The 20,605-nt window shown below is 45.6% G+C and overlaps 1 protein-coding gene across 1 annotated transcript in view; it reads right to left on the bottom strand.

The window, feature by feature from the left end:
• Positions 1 to 20,605, bottom strand: part of SGPL1 (sphingosine-1-phosphate lyase 1) — a 31,065-nt gene extending 10,460 nt beyond the window's left edge. Inside the window, exons 1-6 of the mRNA XM_058029209.1 lie at positions 20,539 to 20,605; positions 11,864 to 12,029; positions 9,457 to 9,524; positions 6,751 to 6,898; positions 5,420 to 5,499; positions 3,922 to 4,050 (exon numbers count right to left, since the gene is read on the bottom strand). Of these exons, the coding sequence (XP_057885192.1) occupies positions 3,922 to 4,050; positions 5,420 to 5,499; positions 6,751 to 6,898; positions 9,457 to 9,524; positions 11,864 to 12,029; positions 20,539 to 20,541 (594 nt within the window). The 5' untranslated portion in view covers positions 20,542 to 20,605. The remainder of the gene's footprint in view (positions 1 to 3,921; positions 4,051 to 5,419; positions 5,500 to 6,750; positions 6,899 to 9,456; positions 9,525 to 11,863; positions 12,030 to 20,538) is intronic.

Here is a 20,605-nt window from a genome sequence, read left to right as displayed (position 1 = left end):
ACACAGGCTTTTCCCTGCCGTGGGAAAAGGGGCTGGAAACAAGCATTGTTTAGGCAGCTCTGCAGCTCTGCACTATCTTCAAAGGCCAGGCAAAGTGTGGGGGAAAAAGGAAGGTAAACAGACATCTTGTGTTCTTGATTTATTTGTTGTTTTGTGAATGGGAGGGGAGAGGAGAGAGTGCAAGGAATAAATATCCCTCCTGCTTTCCAAACTCAGTGTATCATTTCCATTGCTCCCTCCCTCCAAATCCCAGTGCTCTGGAACCTCAACATTACAACAGCAATAGGAGATATGGCCCCTAGTGCAATATTCCTTTGGCCATGTGACTGTCAAACTGTCAGACATTAAAGAACCATTTTGGTTCACGGTCTCTGAAGTTTTGCTGCCATTTTCACCTAAAAACATGTCCATTCAGACCCTGGAGACAAAGCTAACCAGAAGTTTCACCAAGCTGAACCACCCCATGAATTTAAAAAAAAAAAAAAAAGCAAACAACTATTTATTTTTGGGGTAACAGAGTAAAAAAATCCCACCACAATCCACTGCATGGTCATAATGTTGTGGCAGCCTCCCATAAAACCCCTGGAAACCTGCAGGTTGTAAATTCCACAACTTGTGTCTCTCAAGGTGACCTGCTCATCACTACAGATAAAATCTGACAGATCTGCACAGCTTAAGCCCCCCTCAAGACATGTTACTCACATCTCCCTACTTCAAATGTGCAGCCAAAGTTTGTAAGCCACAGAATTTGGGGAGAAGAGACAAAATGGGTTTCTACAGGAAACTTATGCTTGCATCTGGTGATTTTGCCTTCTCTCTCCTGTCCTCAGCTGTAGAATAAGTGGAAGAAGAATTCCCAGAGAAATCCACATCAAATACTCACGTCTCACACGCACACAGAATTTTTCCCTACACTTCAAAGCTGCCCTTTCTTTTTAAAGTTCAAAAAGCCACTTTAAAACAAAAATACTGCAGCTAGCATAAAAGTGCTAATTTCTCCCCAAATTACAGGGGAAATCCACACAGCTAACACTGCAAAACAAAGCACCTTGTGAACATGAACACATCAGACAAGAACAAACTCCCCTGTTCCTCTTCTGTGTGCTGAGCCTAATTAGTCCTTCCAAATCACTGCAGGAATGTGATTAGAATCTTCCAGGCACCCCAACTCACTGATCCCTGTCTCTTTGCTCTTGCATAACACAATTAAAGTAAGAACAATAGTAGTAATTAGTGAGAAATAGGAAACATCCGTCCACTGCTGAAAATGATTACTTTTAAAACTGCTTACACACTTGAAGCATCCCCCAGAGCAATTTAAGGCAAAGGCATGTCTGAACCTTTAGCATTAAAACCTCTCTGCTTTACAGTCTCACCAGTTCTAGAAGTATAACTGTAGCACTGAGCCACCAGCTACAGCAGGGCCTTTCCAAGACAGAAAGCAAGACATCAGTTTGAAAAAAAATCCTCTTTTTAATTGAGTTTGTAACTGTCCAAGCCTCCAGAAATTTTCTGAAATGTTAATTCAGTTCTGGGGAGAAGAAAAGAAGGTAAGAGAAGTCTTTGAGCCCAACTACTTAAAGAGCATGTGACCCACAGGTGATTGCTTCACTGGTTTCTGCTGTGAGTTGTTTTCACTCTTTGGCCAACCAGGGCCAAGCTGTGCTGGGACCCTGGAGAGAGTCACGAGTTTTCATTATTACCTTTTAGCATTCTGTCTGTATCCTTGCTGTATTCTTTAGTGTAGTTTAGTATAGTACTCTTTAATATAACAGAGTATCTTAAAATAATGAATTAGCCTTCTGAAACATGGAGTCAGATTCATCATTCCTTCCTGCCATGGGGCACCCTGCAAATACAAAACTCTGGATCCTTCACAGTCAGGAAGAGCAGTGGGAGGAAGACAAGAAGTCCACTGGAAACACTCACTCAGACATGGTAATTACAGGAGTGCAATTCATCTTCTGCTTCTGGCTGTTAAGCTTTCCAGCCCTCCCCTTCTCCCTGCCACTGGGACTGTGTTTCAGCAGCCAGGACAGAACCCCACAGCAGGCTGTGCCCTTCCTTTGCTGTGTGGCACCATCCTCAGGAGGGAGAGGAGGACAGAAGGAAAAGCAGGATCACACAGAGTACATTCATGCAGGTCTCGCTAGGGCTATGCAGTTTTTCACCTGTTCTGACCCTCTCTTAGGCAATCCCACTTGTCCATTTCAGCGGGAGAGCACCCAAGGCCAAGGCTGACACCTTCACATTGTGTTTTACATAACAACACCCCAAGGTTCCCCATGCAGGCTTCAGCAAGCTGAGCTCCCCAAGCACCCACCAGGGGCACAGAGCTCTCTGCCTGCTGTGCCAGCTGATGTCCCCACTGCTCACAGAAACCAGCCCCAACAGCTTCATCCCAGCCCCTGCCCCACTCAGGGATAACCTCAGCTCTGCAAGCCAGGAGGCAGCTGAGGTGAGGTGAAATGGTTTTTGTAAGCAAAGAGGCACGCTCCTTCTCTAAAGCTTGTGAAAAATAGTATTTTATGATTGGCTTTTTGCAAATAGTCAAATGAATATTATATGTATTGTGTTAGAAAGTTATGCTGTATTAATTTTCTTAACTAGTGTGTTAAATATAGTTTTAGGTTATAACATACTGTTAAAGTAGAAACTATGTATGTGGGATATTTTTTTAAGAAAGGAATGAGGTAGCAGCCACAGGACACCTGAATCTCTCAGAGAAAGAGAATTTATTGCTCCATCATTGAGTTCTTCCTGCCTCACTCAGCCCAGGACACTCAGTCAGGATTCAGAGGAAGAAGCTGGCACTGCCCAGACAGAATCCTGTGTTTGAATGGAATTTATGCATCACAGATGAGGTGTAGGAATATGCAACAGGGTAAGGGTTTTTTAAAAACCCTTGTTTTTAAGGGTTAATCCTCTGTTAACGCTGAGTCCTTTTTTGGGCTTATTTTGCCCTGGACTGTCTGTAATGCTTTGTTCTTATTTTCTTGTATTGTCCAAAATCCTAATTGTCCAAATTTTGATTACCCTAATAATATTACTATTTTTATAACCATTTTATTACTATTCATCTTCAAAAGTTTTTAAAACAAGTGACTGGCATTTTTCCCAAGCTGAAGGTGGTATGAGGAGCACAGTCCTGAGAGGACAAGTCAGGTCAGAGGGTGTCACCTCCTCCTCCTCCTCCTCTCAAACGCAATCACATCTTGCACTCCCACACAGCTGAGCTCATCTTCAGTCCCCCTGGGAGTCTGATCCCAGCTACACCTTCTACAAAGCCACTCCAGGACTCAGCTGCTCACCACAAGCAGGTCCCCAGCTGCCAGGGAGAGCCCACTCAAGGCCAGCTCAGCTCCTAAGCTCTTGTGTCAACACTGCCCTCCACCAGCTTAAGAACACACATTGGGACTCTTGCTGGGAATTTTATCAAGACTGTACAACTGGTTAGCACAGGAAGGCCACATGGAAATGCAGCTTTCCAGCTGGCCAGCTGACAATCCATGCCATGCCTGCCTGTTGGTGGGCAGCCAGGCAGCCAGCTGGCCTTGCCCTCGAGCTCAGCAATCTGGCAGGCTCACACATCTCCAGCTCGGAGAGTGAAACTGAGGGGAGCTCTCGGAGTGACACCTGTCTGCTCACAGCTCCCCGCTGACACCCAGCCAGGCTTCTCCTTTCCAACTGCCACCAAGCCTGTGGCACTTCAGAGTGGGGGAAAAAATGCTAAAGTAAATGGTCATGTTCAGAAAACTGTTCCTCTGAGTGAAACTGTCTCTCTCAAGAAGAGGAATTAAGCAACCTCCACACAGCTGGCTGGAATACACCAGAATGAGCTCACCCGGAGAGCACAAGGTGCATTTGCACTTAAAGTCAAAAATACCCAAAATGTTCAGGAGGCAAAGACATTTCACTTACAGCACCACACGATTTGGGGCCCCCGTGGAAGAGCGTGCAGGCAATCCTCACTACTTCTGCTTCCATCTTCCTCAGACCAGGGAATATATCTGGATGGAGAGGATTACTCCAGGCAAACTCTTCATACACCTTCAGAAAACAGAGAGAGAAAGTCAGACTTGCAGATGAGGCTTTAAGAACTCCCCATGTGCACTCTAGAAGGAAATGAGCTGCATTTTACCCCAAGAATATTACAAGACTTAACTGCTCGTGCAAGTAAATGCCAAAAGCTGGGAAGCTGAGGAGTAAAATAAAGAAAAAAATAAATGTTTTTCTAAGGCATTCAGACCTCTGCAGTGGATTCTACAGTACAGCAGTATCTATTCTTGTAAGCAATATCTAGATCTTGTAAGATCTAATAATTTTGCTGTTTTTAAATAACACAAGATACATCCTGCAATTGCTTTACACGAATCAGGAAAAAAAAAGGTGACTTAGCAGAACTTGTTCTCAAATTTGCTGTTAAGAGGGGGTTCTGAAGCAGGCAGTAAAGCACAAATGCCCACCCACAGCACAAGGAAAGTGGCTGTGAAACCAGTATTTTTGCTCATTCCACAGCTGTGGACTCAGAGGGTACAAGGCTGGAACAGGCCAGCCCCAACCTCCTGCAGTCCAGATCAAAAAGCAACTGCAGGGATGTTAAATGAAATACAGCAAAACAAACCATGAATAATCAGCACAAACAAAGGGAATGTTTCCACAAAGTGATCCAAGCCGAGACCCCTCCAGAAAGGCTGCTCTGAGCTTTGTTCCTCCAAAAGTGGCACAGAAAATGTCAACATGAGGAAGAAAACAGCAACAGGAGCCACCCAACAGAGCCTGCAACAAAAACTGTTCCCAGGAACAAAACGGCCAGACTTCCCTTTCTAGCAAAACAACTCTGGAAGGAGATGTACTTGAAAACAAACCTTTAGGCTGTTCAGGTTATTTTGCAGCCTTCTCAAAGAGGGGAGTTCCTGAGCAGGCAAACAGACCTCACAGAAACACCACTGAAGCATGCCAGGGCTCCACTGTCCAAGTGCTCCACTGCACTTGGACGCTGTGATTCAGTGCTCTACCGCTCAAAAAGCATTTCCCAAAACTTCTCTTTTGCTCAAACCAAGAGGAGTTCAGTTTTGCTCAAAACAGTGAAAAGTTTAGTTTTGCTCAAAACAGCGAAAGCTCAAAACAGTGAAAGCTGTTCCAGTACCAGTCTCCAGTTCACCTGTAATTGCTAATTATTTTCTCACTCAACACCTCATCTGATTAGATCCCAGTTATCTCTACAAGGTAAGATAACTTGCAGAGTTACCCTTCCCAGGGACAGTTACCTGGCCAGAGTCACACTGCCCAAACTGCCACTAATTCCCCTTCCCAGAATTAAGTTTTAGATCCTCCCTATTTACTGTGAGATGCTGTAACAGCTCTGAGGGGATTCTGGTCACCCTGAAAACACAAAGTTGGCCTGCTTGCACCTTACCTTGACCAGCAGGTGGGTCAGTTTCTCTTCACCACTGTACACAGTCCCAGAGACTTTCCCGTCCTGCCAGCGCACATCTCCTGCAAGGGAGGGAAGGGCACACTGCTCACAAACTCAGCCATGCCCAGCCAGGGTGGAAAAGCACATGGAAAACCCCCTCAGGTCCACAGAGGAGGACTCAGCTTTTGAGGTTTCCCTGAGTTTTGTGGCCCAGGGACGGCTGTGTGTACAGCTGAGCCCCTGGCACTGTGTGAAGTTAGCAAACAGCGAGAAAATGATGACTAAAGAGTCAGCACATAACCAACATGTAGCTGGAGCAAGCAGTTATATTAATAAATAATCCACTTAATCCCCAGCAGCCTCCCCAAACTGCTGTTCAACCAACTGGACACTAAATTAAAGCCACTTTCAAAGAGCATCCACCACCACAGTAAGCTGAGAAGAGATGGAAAAGCCAAGTTTGTACTGCTCAAATCCACAGTGCTGGCACCTCAATTAAATTTCAATTAAGTTTTCAGGCAACTTCCAAAGGGGTGGGGGGGTGAAAATGGGAGGGAGGACTTTAGGGGAAAAAAAATAACCCAGTGAAGGAAGGAAACAAAAATTTAAGAGAAAACACAGACAGAAACAATATTAGCAATACACAGCAGCAGAAAAGAAGGAAGTTGTTCCAGGATACTGGAGCATGAAATTGTGTGTCTCTGAATTTGCAGCAGAAAATTCAAGGCATTTGTCAAATCTGGGACAGGAGCAGGGCAGTTGTATCTTCTGCCCTGGACAGGAAGTCACCCAGATTTGCTCATTGGGAGTAAGAAGCACACAAATCAGGGGGAACATGTTTACATGAGAGAGGCAGCTCAGATGAAGTGCCAGACACCACTTGTGTGGACTCAAGCCAGGAGAACACCATCATCACTCTGCCTTAAAAGGCTTCTGCAAGGCACAAACCATTGTCTCTCTTAACTGAGGTCACAGTCTTGGAAATTCCCTAACAATCCTGCTTGGAAACTGCTTTTTTTGATTTTGAGTATCTTCTGGGCCTTCACATTTCTGTTAAAAGTCAAACATCAAGGCAGCTGCTCAGAAATGCAATCCAAAAAGAAAACCTCCTCCATAATTCTCCTCTCCCCATCAGGCTAGAATTTTTGTGGAAGGAACAGAATTTCAATGTAAAGCATTAGAACTCATAAATCTCAGTCACGACCAGAAGAAAAACAGACAAGAACTTGCAAGGGGACAAAATCTTTAAGCTGAAACCATGAGCAGGAGTCCCGGGGACTCGTTTAGGAGAGGAAGTGTCATGTGTGGTGCCTGCTGCAGTACAGACTCACCTTTTGAGCTGTACTCTTTCATCTTCTGCAGCACTTCAGGCTGGCTCATGCCCTGTTCCGGCAGTGCTTGGATATATTCCCTTTCATCTTTCAGGAAGGATAAACTGGAAGTGACATCATTCAAGGCCTCATCAATCTTCTTCTGAATCTAAAAAGAAAGAAAAAAGCCTATCAAACTATGGCACTGGTCAAATTCTAAATAACTGTTGAGTGTGTGCAGGACAGGAGCTGCTGCCTGTATCTGTGGTGCTGATGGAGCAGACAGGAACTGCCTCATCCCCTTTCCTTAGTGCTTGAGAAAATAAAACTCAAGAAAAAAAACCTGCATTTTTTATCCAGCACAAGTCACAGTGTTTAATTTGTAGAAGTCTTCAGGAGCATTGGTTTGGACTTTGCCTCCTCTCCCCCCACACACACAGCTTAGAAACTCACAAAAATGGAGACATAATAAAGAAATCTCAATAAAGAATCAATAAAGAGAGATTTTCTTTCTTCCCACCCACACCCTGCACTCAGGAAACCCCAGACTTCTTCTCTCAACACATTCCAAAGTAAGGATTCTTCTTCCAGGCAACACAGGTGTTGGGGTATTGACTTTTGGACATTGGAACGCCTCAAAGTCAAGGCCCCTTGTGAGCACCTGATAAGTTATCAGGGAGCAGGAAGAGGACACAGATAGGAGACAGCAGGAGTGCTCTGGCACAGGGGAGCAGGGCCAGCCCTGGGGAGGGAAGCCTGGACACAACAGGGACTGCATAAAGCGTCCTTTCTAACAGGCAGGCAAGAAACAAGCAGAGAATTTGCTTGACCAAGGACTACTCAGGTTAGGAGGTGAAAGCTGGGGCACTTAACAGGCCAGGGAGGGGATTCAGTCCCTTCCAGAGGGATGTGGGAGAAACTGGAGAACTCCTTTTGTCCCACATCAAAAGGAAAAAATCCTCTGTGTCACAGTCATATTTTCTGAAAAATCTCTTAGCCCAGGATTTTTTCCTGGGAAGCAAAGAAGCCTCAGAGAAAAAGGAACACAAATTCTTATTTCATTTGCTTCTCTTGTGTTGTGCTCACATGTGGGATGTGTTTGGAGATTGTTTATCCAACAGGTGATTATTTCACTGGTTTCATGTGAATTCTTTTGTCTCTTTGGCCAATCGATGCCAAGCTGCATGAGACTTTGGAAAGAGTCACAAGTTTTCATTATTATCTTTTCAGCCTTCTGTCTGTATCCTTTCTGTATTCTTTAGTATAGTTTAGTTTAGTATTCTTTACTATAACATAGTATCATAAAATAATAAATCAGCCTTCTGAGAACATGGAGTCAGATTCACCATTCCTCCCTTCACCCACAAATACAATTCCTCTGTGCTCCTCCTTGGATAAAGCTGCCTGGAAGAGATGTGACCCCTGGAATCAGGGTGCAAACACACAGCACAGCAAGCAGCAGGAAGTACAATCAATGTGATGCCGTGGTTTACGAGGTGAAATAAACCCAGCTATGCATTTCTTCAGCCCCAGTCCTCGGCCTGATAAAACATGCTGACAGTTGTGGTTTCAGGTTTTTTATGAGGGGAAAAAAAAGAAAGAAAACAACAAACACAATTTAAAAATCCCCAAACCCTATTAAAAAAAAAAAATGTCAACAAATTTTAAAAAACCCTCCCAAAAAACCCTCAAAAAAAAGCCTCAAAAAAATAAAAGCCTCTCAAAAAAAAGCACCATCAAAAAAACACACACCCTCAAAAACACCCTCAAAAACACCCTCAAAAACACCCTCAAAAACACCCTCAAAAAAAAACCTCAAAAACAACTCTCAAAAACTCAAAAAAAACTCTAAAAAACCCTCAAAAAACCTCATAAAAAAGACCCTCCAAAAAAAACTCTCAAAAAAAACCTCAAAAACAACTCAAAAAAAACTCAAAAAAAACCCTCAATAAAAAATCCTCAGAAAAAAAACTCAAAAAACCCTCAAAAAAAAAAACCCTCAAAAAAACTCAAAAAAAAAAAAAACTCAAAAAAAATCAAAAAATAAAAAAAAAAACTCAAAAAAAAACCCTGGGAAAAAAAAAACCAAACCCACCACAAAAGTACTCCAGAAAACCCCCCCAAAAAACCCGAAAACAAAGCAAAGGCCCAAACAAACAAACAAAAACCAAAGAGCAGCTCCCAAACACTAGAGCTCCTGGGACATTTTAATGATCACACAAAGTGCTGATATCCTTCTGCTAACTTTTGCTAGTAGTTACCTGAGCCTTGAACAAATCCTAGCCAGCTGCTTGAGTAAAATAAAAACACATTGCACAACAGTGTGGAATTGCTGTCAGTGTGACAATTGCTGTCTCACACTCCACACTGCTTCAGAAGAATAACTCCAGTTCAATCCTGAACCTTCTTCCAAAATTAAAATAATTTTCTTAAAATCTAAAATGTTACTGGCGAATTCACTCATTATTGAGTTTATGTTAATATAAATAGCTCAAAAGTTAAAAAGAGGTGGAACCCCCTTATTATGGGAGCGATGCTATGACATAAAAGGTGGGATAGAAATTACATCTGTCATTAAACCAGAGGCAGCAGAAGACATTCCAGATGTGTGTCCTGGCTCATTAGGATCACAGGGACATGACAACAAAGATGCACTGAACTGTATATTCTCCAAAAGAGCTGAAAAAAGACCTGGAATAGTCCTGTAATACTTGTTCAAATACTTACTATAGCCCCAACAAACGGCATTTTCCTCAGCAGTTTAAAGAACTGTTTTTTAGTTCGGGACGTCAAACCTGGAAGACAAAAAGCAGAAAGGAACTTAAGGAACAAAAAAACAAAATAGAAATTTCTGATGCAGCTTACGATCCAGGCTCAGCATTCCTGATCCAAGCTGAAATAACACAGGGTGAGACAGATGAGTGGATCCAAGGGCAAGGTTTTCATGGATGGACCATGCCATGGAAACATCTGGACTGCAGGAATCAGTTACTTGTTTCTTACTTACATGGGAATTCACACCCACATGTGGATTTTACAGGAAAAAGAGGGAATTGCTAAAGGTAAGGAATTATTAACATTTCCTGACTCTAAAAAGCAGAATAGTTACTTAAAAACAAAAGCACCGAGCAGTGTGAAACAGGCTCCCAGACCCAAGAGGGAACAGGGGCATGTGTGAGAATGGATTTGCCCTGTTGGATGCACTGGGAGGTGACTCAGGGAAAGGGGATGGACAGAGGGAAGAGCAGAAATTCCACAGAGATTCAAATGAGAGAAGCCACTGATGACAAGCATGGAAAACTCCTCTGGCAGTTCCAAAGGCAGGAATGAAATCAGGATGACACAGATGCTTTACAGCCACCAAAAATGCCTTCCCAGTCCTGCCTGCACACCAGCAGTTACAGGACAAACCAAAAAATAACCAAATAAAGCTTAAAAATCAACCATTTGAAGACTGAACTTTTATCTACACTTCATATACATTTCACTTCATATATACAATTTGGAAAGCTACCAAGGATACTAACTGGCACATTCTGTAATAAATACTTGTTAGTGCCCTGATAATTAAATTTCTGTTGCACATCTCAGTGTGCACACTGTTCCATCAATAATTCTCATAGCAAGAAAAGACTGCAAACTCCTGAAAAATTCTGACAATCTAATCAGATCTCCTAAGAGCCAGTCCATACTTAAAAAAAATACATTGGGCAACAGTACAAATACTAGCTAGGAAGATAACTGTCCTGAACAGAAGTTTCACAGCAATTTGTTCTTTACAGACATTCAGAAAGGGCTGCTTCAGAAACAGACACAGAAGGACAGGTTAAAAGCTTGACTGTTTTTAACAAGCTGCCACCAGAGTGCAACCCCAAGGCCTGTGGGAACTGAAATGCACCTCTGAAGGCATCACACCACCAGAGGAAACTGCAGTTCTGCAGAACTCAGCTCCACCGAAGAGCTGCCACCACCATAAACCGCTCAAAACAGGAAGATACTCCGGAAACACATCTTTAAAAAAAATTACTAATTTCTTCACACTGTCACACGCAGCTACATCTGGAACATTTTGGGGATGAAATGTGCCCCCAGCATGGAATCAAGGCCACAGCTCCTCGCCCAGCAGGAAGGGAAACAAGCAGGAGTTATCCAGGCACTCTGCAGCAGTGACTGAGCTCGAAGGAACCCAGCTCTCCATAAATCCCCCCAGGGCTTGGGCAAGAAGAGTGTGCTGTGACAAGCACGTGGTTTAGGCAAAGGAAAAAGGGAGGGAAGGGAAAGGGAAGGACGCAGAAGCACATTCCATGCACCCTCTGACAGAACAGGGGAGCTTCATTTACCAGGCAGGCCTTGACCTTAATTCAGAAGAATTTGGTAAATATTAGGTGACAGCAGAAAGTCTTGTAAAAAATGCCAATCACTTGGGTTTTTAAATTTTAAAAGTTTAATAGTAATAAAATGGTTATAAAAATAGTAATATAATTAGGGTAATAATAATTTGGACAATTTGGATTAGGACAGTATGAGACAATAGAAACAAAGAGTTACGGATGTCTGGGTACCTTTTCTGGGCAAAAATAAGTCCATAAAAGGCCCCACGTTAACAGAGGATTAACCCTTAAAAGCAACAGCCTATTGCATACTCCTACACCTCATCCATGGTGCATAAATTCCATTCAAACACAGGATTCTGTCTGGGCAGTGTCAGCTTCTTCCTCTGAATCCTGACTGAGTCTTCAGGGCTGAGCGAGGTGGGAAGAAGTTCATTTCTCCTGATAATGGAGCAATAAATTCTCTTTCTCTGAAAGATCCAGGTGTCCTGTGGCTGCTGTCTGGTGCGAGTCCTCTCTTTAAAAAAAAGTATCTCGCATAGCATAGTTTCTATTTTAACAGTATGTTATAACCTAAAACTATATTTAACACACTACTTAAGAAAATTAACACACCATAACTTTCTAACACAACACATATAATATTCATTTGAATATTTGTGAAAAGCCAATCATAAAATACAGGTTTTTCACAGTCTGTTTTACCAGGTTTGGCCTTGTTCCACCCTCCTTCCTTCCACTGCCCAGGAACAGCCCAGGGCCACCTCCCCTCCCTCAGAGGTAAGGAAATGTCCCATACTTACTCTCAGGCTGGCAGAGGAAGCCATGCAGCCACACACTTGCAAGCGTGGAAGAAAAAGTCAGCCCAATGAGCTGCCAGGGCTCCAGCCCCTCACAGCGAGCGTTCACAAAGCCTGTCACCTTCTCCCAATACATCTGCAGGATTTCCTTGTAGGGAGTAATGGCATCCTGTGCACAGTTAAGGAAAACACAAATGTAAACAAGTAGGGCATCAAAAATCCAACTGCTGATTAAAAAGAGGCTTTCTGGTATGCAGATCCCATGCTTTCCTCAATTCCTACAAAAATTCGTTTGAGTTCTAAAGATACATTTCAACTAAACTGGGCATCTTCTCCTTTTTCTTCAAGTAAGGAAATATTTCTGTTTGCCTTTCAAAGAAATCAAATTATTCCAGCCATTTTTTGGAGCGGTAGATGATCTGGCCTTTCTAAATCAGTGCTATAGATCCTAGATACACTGCTTAGTTCCTTCTAGAAATAATTTTAAGCAAGTGTGCTTCTGGCTGTTTATTTCTGAAAACTGAAACTTTGTCAGTGAGGGTTTCAATTTTTTGGAAGTTGTATTTTGGATCACTGTTTGCAGTACAAATTTAGAGAACAGATGTATAGTGTCAAGCAGTCTGCCCATGTGAGATTTGAGGTGACGATGAAGAAGAGGCGAGTGTCCCACTCTGTGAGGAATCAGAGGATTTTGGTATATGAGCTGCCCAAGGCCATTTGTGAGCTGTGGACCTCACTGAAGGACCTGTGACATAAAAAGCAGAGGTAGGAGATAGTTTGTATTCCCTTCCACTCAAGAGTCACAGATAAAAGCACACACACCTTCAGAGACATCAGACACTGAGAGAGAAGCACCAGGAGCAGATGAGTAATGCAAGGCTCCCTGCACAGTCCCGAGAACCACCACCAGATCCCACCGCTGCCCAAGAGAAGGAACTGTGATAATTGTTTTCCAAGGAATTCTCAGGCGGTGAGTGAAGGCACCACCAAAACAGGTCCATTAAGTACCTCGGGCTGGATTTTCAATGAAGATGGAAGCACTCAGCAAGTCCTTAATTTAAAGATGTAATTAGCATGTTACACACCGAGGGGGAAGGGAGAGGAAAACACTGCTGCTGCCAAAATAACCCCCAGAAAACGGTGATGCAAGCACAATTACAGCGTCACAGCAGGAATTACTGTCGGGACACAGCCCAGGCTCCTAATCAATAGCTCCAAACCAGATGCTCTTCAACAGGGTCACAAAAACTGGATGTGCACGGGAGAGAAAGGACATTTCCCCCTGAACAGGGTCCTCCATCCAACCCTCTGGGAAAGGGTTTCTAGAGATAAAAAGAACGAGCAAGGACTGAGCCCTGTTCCAAATCCCTCTTCCCTTTTGACCAGCCCAGTTTAACTGGGGAGATTTCCAGCATTTGAGAGCTTCACCCTCTAAACAACAAGGAAAGTATGTTCAAAAGATTTGTAACTAAACCTGGGAAGGAATTAATCCTTGGCTCCCGTGCTGTTGGATTTCGGGGGGAATAGAGCAGTTTTTCCAACAAGCACTAAATTAAAAAGTTCCCTTCTCAGGTCTCACTTCTGGGTCAAGCCAACAACTGAAGCATCATTTCATTAACTTTTATTTAGGGGGTAATGTGTCATTCCAATACAACTGGAGAGGCTACTAACAGTATTTTTAAAAAGCCAAGGTTTTTTCCAATAACCAAAGGAGGAAGGCAGGTTTCCTTACGAAAAAGCAACACTAATTAACACTCACTACATTGGAAAAGCAGTAAAATGCATATAACATGGCAGAGTTTGAAAGTATTTAAGCAACCTAAACCTATTTTTAATTAATAAATAAATTTAAATAAAATTAGTAATTAATTATTAATAAGTAAAAATAAACAGACAAATAAATTTTAAAACAGAATTAACAGCGTTTACCCTTAACAGAGGAGGGTTTCATCCATGTCCCAGCACAGGCTGAAGGGACAGGGACAGAATTGGGCAAAAGCAGGCAGCACTGAGCTCTGAGAAGGCAAATTAGCACCTATTCACTCAGCAAAGGGCAATTTAAAAATACATCAGAGCCGCTTCAGCCTCCAAAACAAGGCAGCCACACAAACCGCTGCAATTAGGCAGTGTCCCAGCTAATGAATGCCCCGTCCTCCAAACCACTCACCACAAAGCCGATTTAACCCCAGAATTCCACAGAAGCCACCTTTTCCAGCTAACCGGAGGTGCCACTTAAGTTCCAGTTTGCACAATCTTCGCTGGCAGGGCCCTGGAAATGAGCGTTTAACCAGCAGCAATGACTTTGGTTCTTTGCCTGCCTGGGATGAAATTCCAGGGTATCGTTCTGGTCTGGAGCTGCACTTAAAGAATGGAAATGGAGCCACTAATGGGATGTGCCTCAATAGCTGTTCTCAGCTCATGGCAGGAAAATGCTGCAGCATCAAATATAAAGCGGGCCGTGCCCTCTTTATTTTATTTTTTCCCCTGAAGATGGAGGACACTGTAAGCCCCGAGTCAAAGTGGAACACGACCTTCTTGACAGAAGTCACTCCAGCCAATGGCCAAGCCAAAATAAATAAATCTGGCAAGAGATTGACCTCACCCTCGGGGAAAGCTCGGGACACAAGATCCCAGCTGTCTGTCCACACATTTTGTTGTCACTGAAACCCCTGAGAAATTACATACAGGAACTCAATGGTAAATCCAAATTTTGAACAAATGAGAGATTTTCACTATGTTCATAAGAAGACATTGAAGAATTCTTCCCTTTTCTTGCTTTAAAAAAAATCCCAATCTGAAATCAATCCACAAGCGTTACAGTTTGACCAGATAAAGTTCTCTGTGTTTCCCACTTTCCACTCGCTTCATACTTAAATGAGTTTGAAGGATGAGGTTGATCCATTTAGGAGGATAACAAAAACTGGGATTTAAAATCCAGTGAAAATTGGCACGGAAGATGAGTTAGCAGTGAATTACAATTTCTCAGCTCCCTGGCTCAGTTTTTCTCAAATGCTCCTTTCCCTGAAAGTATCCAGCACAACATGAGAGACCTTTACGTCCTGAATAATTCACTTAATCCCACAGAGGGCATTGAGAAGGTTGCACTCGAATGTCTTTATTACACCCAGGAACGCGCTGGGTTAGAAGGGAGCTTATAGAAAAGTGACTTTTTGGAGGAGCAGAACGGCAGCACAGGAGTGTGTGGCTCCTCACTGACAGAGGGGTGGATGCCAGGAATCCTTCCTTCCCTGTGGCTGCCCCTGGATCCCTGGAGGTGCTGCTCAGAGCAAATAAACTCTTCCTGCTTCCCCAGCTGGGCTACAGACAACAGGCCGACCCCATTTCAAACCTGTCTACAGGACAGGATTTCATGGAAGACAATAAACTGCTTATTTGTGAAGGCATCAAAAAAGAAAGGTTTCCCTTCCCATTAGAAGAGAGTGGATAAGCTGCTTTTATTTCTGAAAGAGAACCTTCCCCACATAAAAGCTTCCCAAGCCACAGGATTATTTCAAAGCAGTTTAAAAACCTGACTTATGAGCACACTAAAGTGCAGGGAGAAAAAAAAAAAAATCCTCCACTGGAGGATTTGATTTTATTCTTAGAGCAGCAAGACAGACCCAGGTATCAGATAAAATACTAATTGCTATCATTAGGACTTGCAGTGCTCATTTGTACTGATATTAATGCACTCAGCTACCTAAGCAGTTTACATATTGAATTTTTAGCTGCACAGATTAGGAATACATCCTTAGTACTTTATTTCTAAAAGTCATTAGCTAGCTGAGCTGGTTCCAGGGACAGCACTTATGCCACTACAAAAGAGCACAAATTAACTGCAGTAATGCTCTTCTGTCTCAGATGATGGAAAAGGGAGGGGGGAGGAATGCCAGAGCTAATGAGAGCACATTTTGCAATTCTGCCAGAACAGCATTTCCTCAGCTGCGAGTTGTAGGACACAAAAAAAGCTTAAAAGAAAACAAAACAAAAATGAGAAACAGAATGGCAATAAACTGGAAAACCTCAGCCTTTCATTACAAGGGCCTTCTGTGGAAATTGAAATACTGTCTGAGCTTACCTGTGGGAAAAACAGGAAGAAAGATTTTACCAGCTGAACCTTCCTCCCTCCAAAAGAACCTTTAAAGTGGGTTTAAAATGGGGCCACAGAATAAAAGCAGCTTTTAAAGGCAAGCTTACATTATGCAATACCATGAGGCTGACTGTCCAGGGAGGAAGTGCCAAGATCAAAGAATCACAGAAAGGACTGGGCCAGAAAAAAACCTGAAAGCTCATCTTGTGCCAAACCCCTGCCATGAGCAGGGACTCCTTCCAGTATCCCAGGTGGCTCCAAGACCCACCCAAACTGGCCTGGGACAGTTCCAGAGATCCAGGGGCAGCCACAGCTTCTCTGGGCACCCTGTGTCTCCACCCTCTCAGGGAAGAATTTCCTCCTAATATCCAATCTAAACCTGCTCTCTGTCAGTTTATACCACACCCTCAGCTTTCACCTGAATCCACACATATTCCCAAATTGGGGACCCTGTGACCACTTCCCCACACAGCCTAACCCGAGCATCTGTGTCTGCCACCAGCTTCCCTCATGTCCCCAGAGCTGCGAGGCAGGAGGTGGCTGTCGCACAGTGACCCAGGCCAAGGGAGAACGCTCCAAGGGCCCGAGCGGGTCAGCTCCGATGGCGGGAGCAGGCGGAACACCGGAACATGGGTGCTGCCACTGTAATCGAGGCCTCTGCCCCAACACAAGCTTCCTGACTGAAAACAAACCACACCACGCCAGCAAGCACACAGCAGCCTCATTTATTCAGCTCCTAAGTGGAAGGAAGACTCCAATTAGCCCTGCCTTCGCTGACACCTCATTGCCTGCACGTGTGCTGGCCACAAATCTGACTGGAGTAACCAGCCTGGACTGGGAGCCACCAAATCCTGCTGGAGAGGCAGCCATGGGATTGAGCAATGGCACAGAGCCACCATGCTGCCCCATTCCTGCTGGAGAGGCAGCCATGGGATTGAGCAATGGCACAGAGCCACCGTGCTGTCCCACTCCTGCTGGAGAGTCTGTAATGGGATTGAGCAATGGCACAGAGCCACCATGCTGTCCCACTCCTGCTGGAGAGTCTGTAATGGGATTGAGCAATGGCACAGAGCCACCGTGCTGCCCCATTCCTGCTGGAGAGGCAGCCATGGGATTGAGCAATGGCAGCCCAGCCTCAGAGCCACCGTGCTGCCCCATTCCTGCTGGAGAGTCTGCAATGGGACTGAGCAATGGCAGCGCAGCCTCAGAGCCACCGTGCTGCCCCATTCCTGCTGGAGAGGCAGCCGTGGCATTGAGCAATGGCACAGAGCCACCATGCTGCCCCATTCCTGCTGGAGAGGCAGCCATGGGATTGAGCAATGGCAGCACAGCCTCAGAGCCACCAAGCTGCCCCATTCCTGCTGGAGAGTCTGTAATGGGATTGAGCAATGGCAGCGCAGCCTCAGAGCCACCGTGCTGCCCCATTCCTGCTGGAGAGTCTGTAATGGGATTGAGCAATGGCACAGAGCCACTGTGCTGCCCCATTCCTGCTGGAGAGTCTGCAATGGGATTGAGCAATGGCACAGAGCCACCATGCTGTCCCACTCCTGCTGGAGAGGCAGCCATGGGATTGAGCAATGGCACAGAGCCACCGTGCTGCCCCATTCCTGCTGGAGAGGCAGCCATGGGATTGAGCAATGGCAGCGCAGCCTCCTCAGAGCGCTGGGTGCTGCCTGTGCCTGCGGTGTTTTGGTTCGCACCCCGGCAATGACTCTGCTCCTGCTCCCTCCCTGCCAGCCCCAGCCTGACAAATTCCTTTGCATAAGCAGCAGGCAGGGAATGTTTGTTAGTCAGCTCCTAATTGCAGCTCGAGGTTTGGGCCGAGTGCTGCCCAGCAGGACCAGAGGATGCGGGCAGACAGAGCGACACGGGATGCGTGATCACTCAGAAATCAAAAATCGTGAACTTTTGGGTGTATGGGTTGAAGTGAAATTAAAAACACATTCAGGCCACACTCCTCTTACCACAGCTCCTCAGTTCCACCAGTTTCATCTGCATTGCATTTGTTTCCACCACTGCCATACTGAAACTTTTTCTTTTTCTAGAATGAGAGCAGCTGGGGGGAGGTTTGCCACGTATGGCATCTGCAAAATGAATGTATACATACTGTACCACCAGCCCTGAGAGCCCAAGGGGAGTGGCCACACAATGGCTAATTATAGCTTCAGCACAAAAACAAACAAGGCAGCAAGTCACAGTAAGTACAGCAGCATTCTAGCTTCCATTGCAGACATGGAATGTAAAACTACCAAAACAAAACGGGGAAAAACTGATTGGTGGCTCAGGAAAAAAAGTACAATTTTACAGGAGCCCAAAAGACTCCAAAAATCAAATTCAAATTTCATTTAACCCAAAAGACACACAAGGTGTCACATTCCCATTGCTCCCTTAGGCAAACGAATGTATAGAAGGTTCTACAAACACTCCGGGCAGCACAGACCCCACAGGAGACAGGATCCACCCAATGGTGAGCTCACCATGGATCTCTGTGGGTCACCAGCTCCAGGAACGTGCAAGAAAAGATCCTCTGCTGCCACCCACAATAATTAGGGCAAAAGAAGTGCCCAGCTCCCTGCATGTGGGGCTCATCTGGACACATTTCATTCCTGCACACCTCAGATCCCAGAGAATAAAATGGGCATTTCTTGGCAATATCAGCGAGCACCTGAGTGCCACCGAGAGGTACCCCCAGCACTGAGCCCTGGCAGGAGCAGTGTGGAAGCAGAGCCCAGCGTGGCAATTGTTCTGGGAGCAGGCATCCATGGACAAAGGCAGCAGCAGGGAGCCCTGGCACGGCTCCCCAGCAGGGTTATGCAAGCCTGGGACACACAAAGCCCCCAGTATCAGCACAATCTGAATGCTGCCACTCTGCAGGAAGGGCCCTGCTCCTGGGCAGGTCCAACCATGGGGCAGAATCCTCAAAAATTATCTTATCAACAGCCGCACACAGAGCCCTTTGACCCCTGCAATATCCATCACATGTCCTTCCTGATACGGCAGGGATAAATCCTGATGAGCAAGGAGAGGCAAAGGAGACAGAACACAATGATCCTGAGGGACTTCCACACGCAGATTCCTGGGAAATACATATTTTCCTAACACAGAAAGCTGTATCACAATCACCACAGCAAATAGACCAGGACACCTGCAGCTGGTAGAGAAGATGGAGACAACTTTTTATCGCCAAAGTCGCGTATTTGGAAAAAAGAGACGAGCAGAACCCCAAGATCCTTACTCGGAAGTGGGGTGCTCCACTCTGAGCCACAGCCAGGCTGCGATTGCTGCCACGCCACACACAATAAACGCTGGGATTGGGGTTATCTCCACAGCACCCAGCACTGCTGCAGGAAGTGAATGAGGCAGCACCCCAGCAAACCCTCCCCTGCTCATTCAGATACAACTTCTCGGGGTAGGAAGAGTGTGGGAAACTCTGAGCAGGCTGGACATAAGCTGAACACAGAAAAACAAAGATTTTACCCTGTCTAGGTAAGACAGAAAGAGGCTGGACACGAGCAGAACACGGAAAAAGAAAGATTTTACCCGTGTAGGTAATAAAATTTCCAGTGCTTCACCCAGCCTCTTGCTAAGGTCACAGGAAGGATGCCAGGGTGAAGCCACAGTGCAGGGAAAATGTTGTGTGTCAGTGTTTCTCCTCCTTCCCCGAGCACAAAGCCAACTTGCTAAGCTTTCCAGCAGCCGGGAATCCCGTGCAATAGCTACTGCCCAATCCAGCGAATACAAGAGCCGACCCGAGCAGGTCTTTCAGGTGCAATAAGCAGCAATTTCCTCCGCAAAGCTTTGGCACAGCAGGGCCCCAGCAGCCCCAGGCCAGTCTGGACAAGCAGCCCAGGATTTACCCGGTGCCAAATTTTGGCAGCTGAAAGCAGCCCCAGCACAAGCTGTGCTGGGCTCTGGGTGCTGTCCCACGGCACTTGGGAATGCCGTAACCATGCGGGACAAAGATAATGCTGCTTCATTTATCACTCAGCAGCTGTGATTTCAATTCCCCTTGCTGACGGGGGAGGGGGGGGGAAGCCCCAACCAAACAACCAAGAAATCCATTGCCCCTTCCAGGTCTGAGGAATTGCAAGATTCACGCCAATGTGGGCTATAGTCCAAGCAATCCCGAAGTTTGCTTCCAGCTAAAAAAATAACAGCCAATTAGCAACCAGCGTCTCTAAAAAAACAACAATCAATCAGCAGACACGATTTCTCTCGGCCAGATCGGCACCTTCAGCAAAATCACGAGGAAAACATCACTGTGCCCCACCCAAGGGAAATTAACCAAGACAGGCGAAAACACCGCTCCTAACCCTCTCTGCCCCGAAACCAGGCAATTGTGGAAAAGCAGTGTGCGGATAAAAGGACATATTTAGGCTCAGGGAAAGGGTACGGGCCTCAGATGGCGGACAAAGTGAGGACCTGACCACAAACGCTGGGCCAGGCATCCCCTGAAGCGCGCCCGGGACCCCTCAGCGCGCACCCAGCCCCGCCGGACGAGGCCCGGGCCTCGCTGCCTCACACAGGCCACGCCAGGACGCCGGGACGCCACTCCCCGGCCCGCACCAGCCCCGCAGCCCCCGCTCACCATCGCTGCTGCGGCCGCCAGCTCTGTCGTGCCGTCCGCCCTCCTTTTCTTCTTCCCCGCTCCTCCT

This window comes from Melospiza georgiana, chromosome 8, assembly GCF_028018845.1.
Source record: "Melospiza georgiana isolate bMelGeo1 chromosome 8, bMelGeo1.pri, whole genome shotgun sequence".
Taxonomy (NCBI): Eukaryota; Metazoa; Chordata; class Aves; order Passeriformes; family Passerellidae; genus Melospiza; species Melospiza georgiana.
The sequence above is the reverse complement of the archived record's forward strand: the minus strand, read 5'-3'. Positions and strand labels throughout refer to the sequence as shown.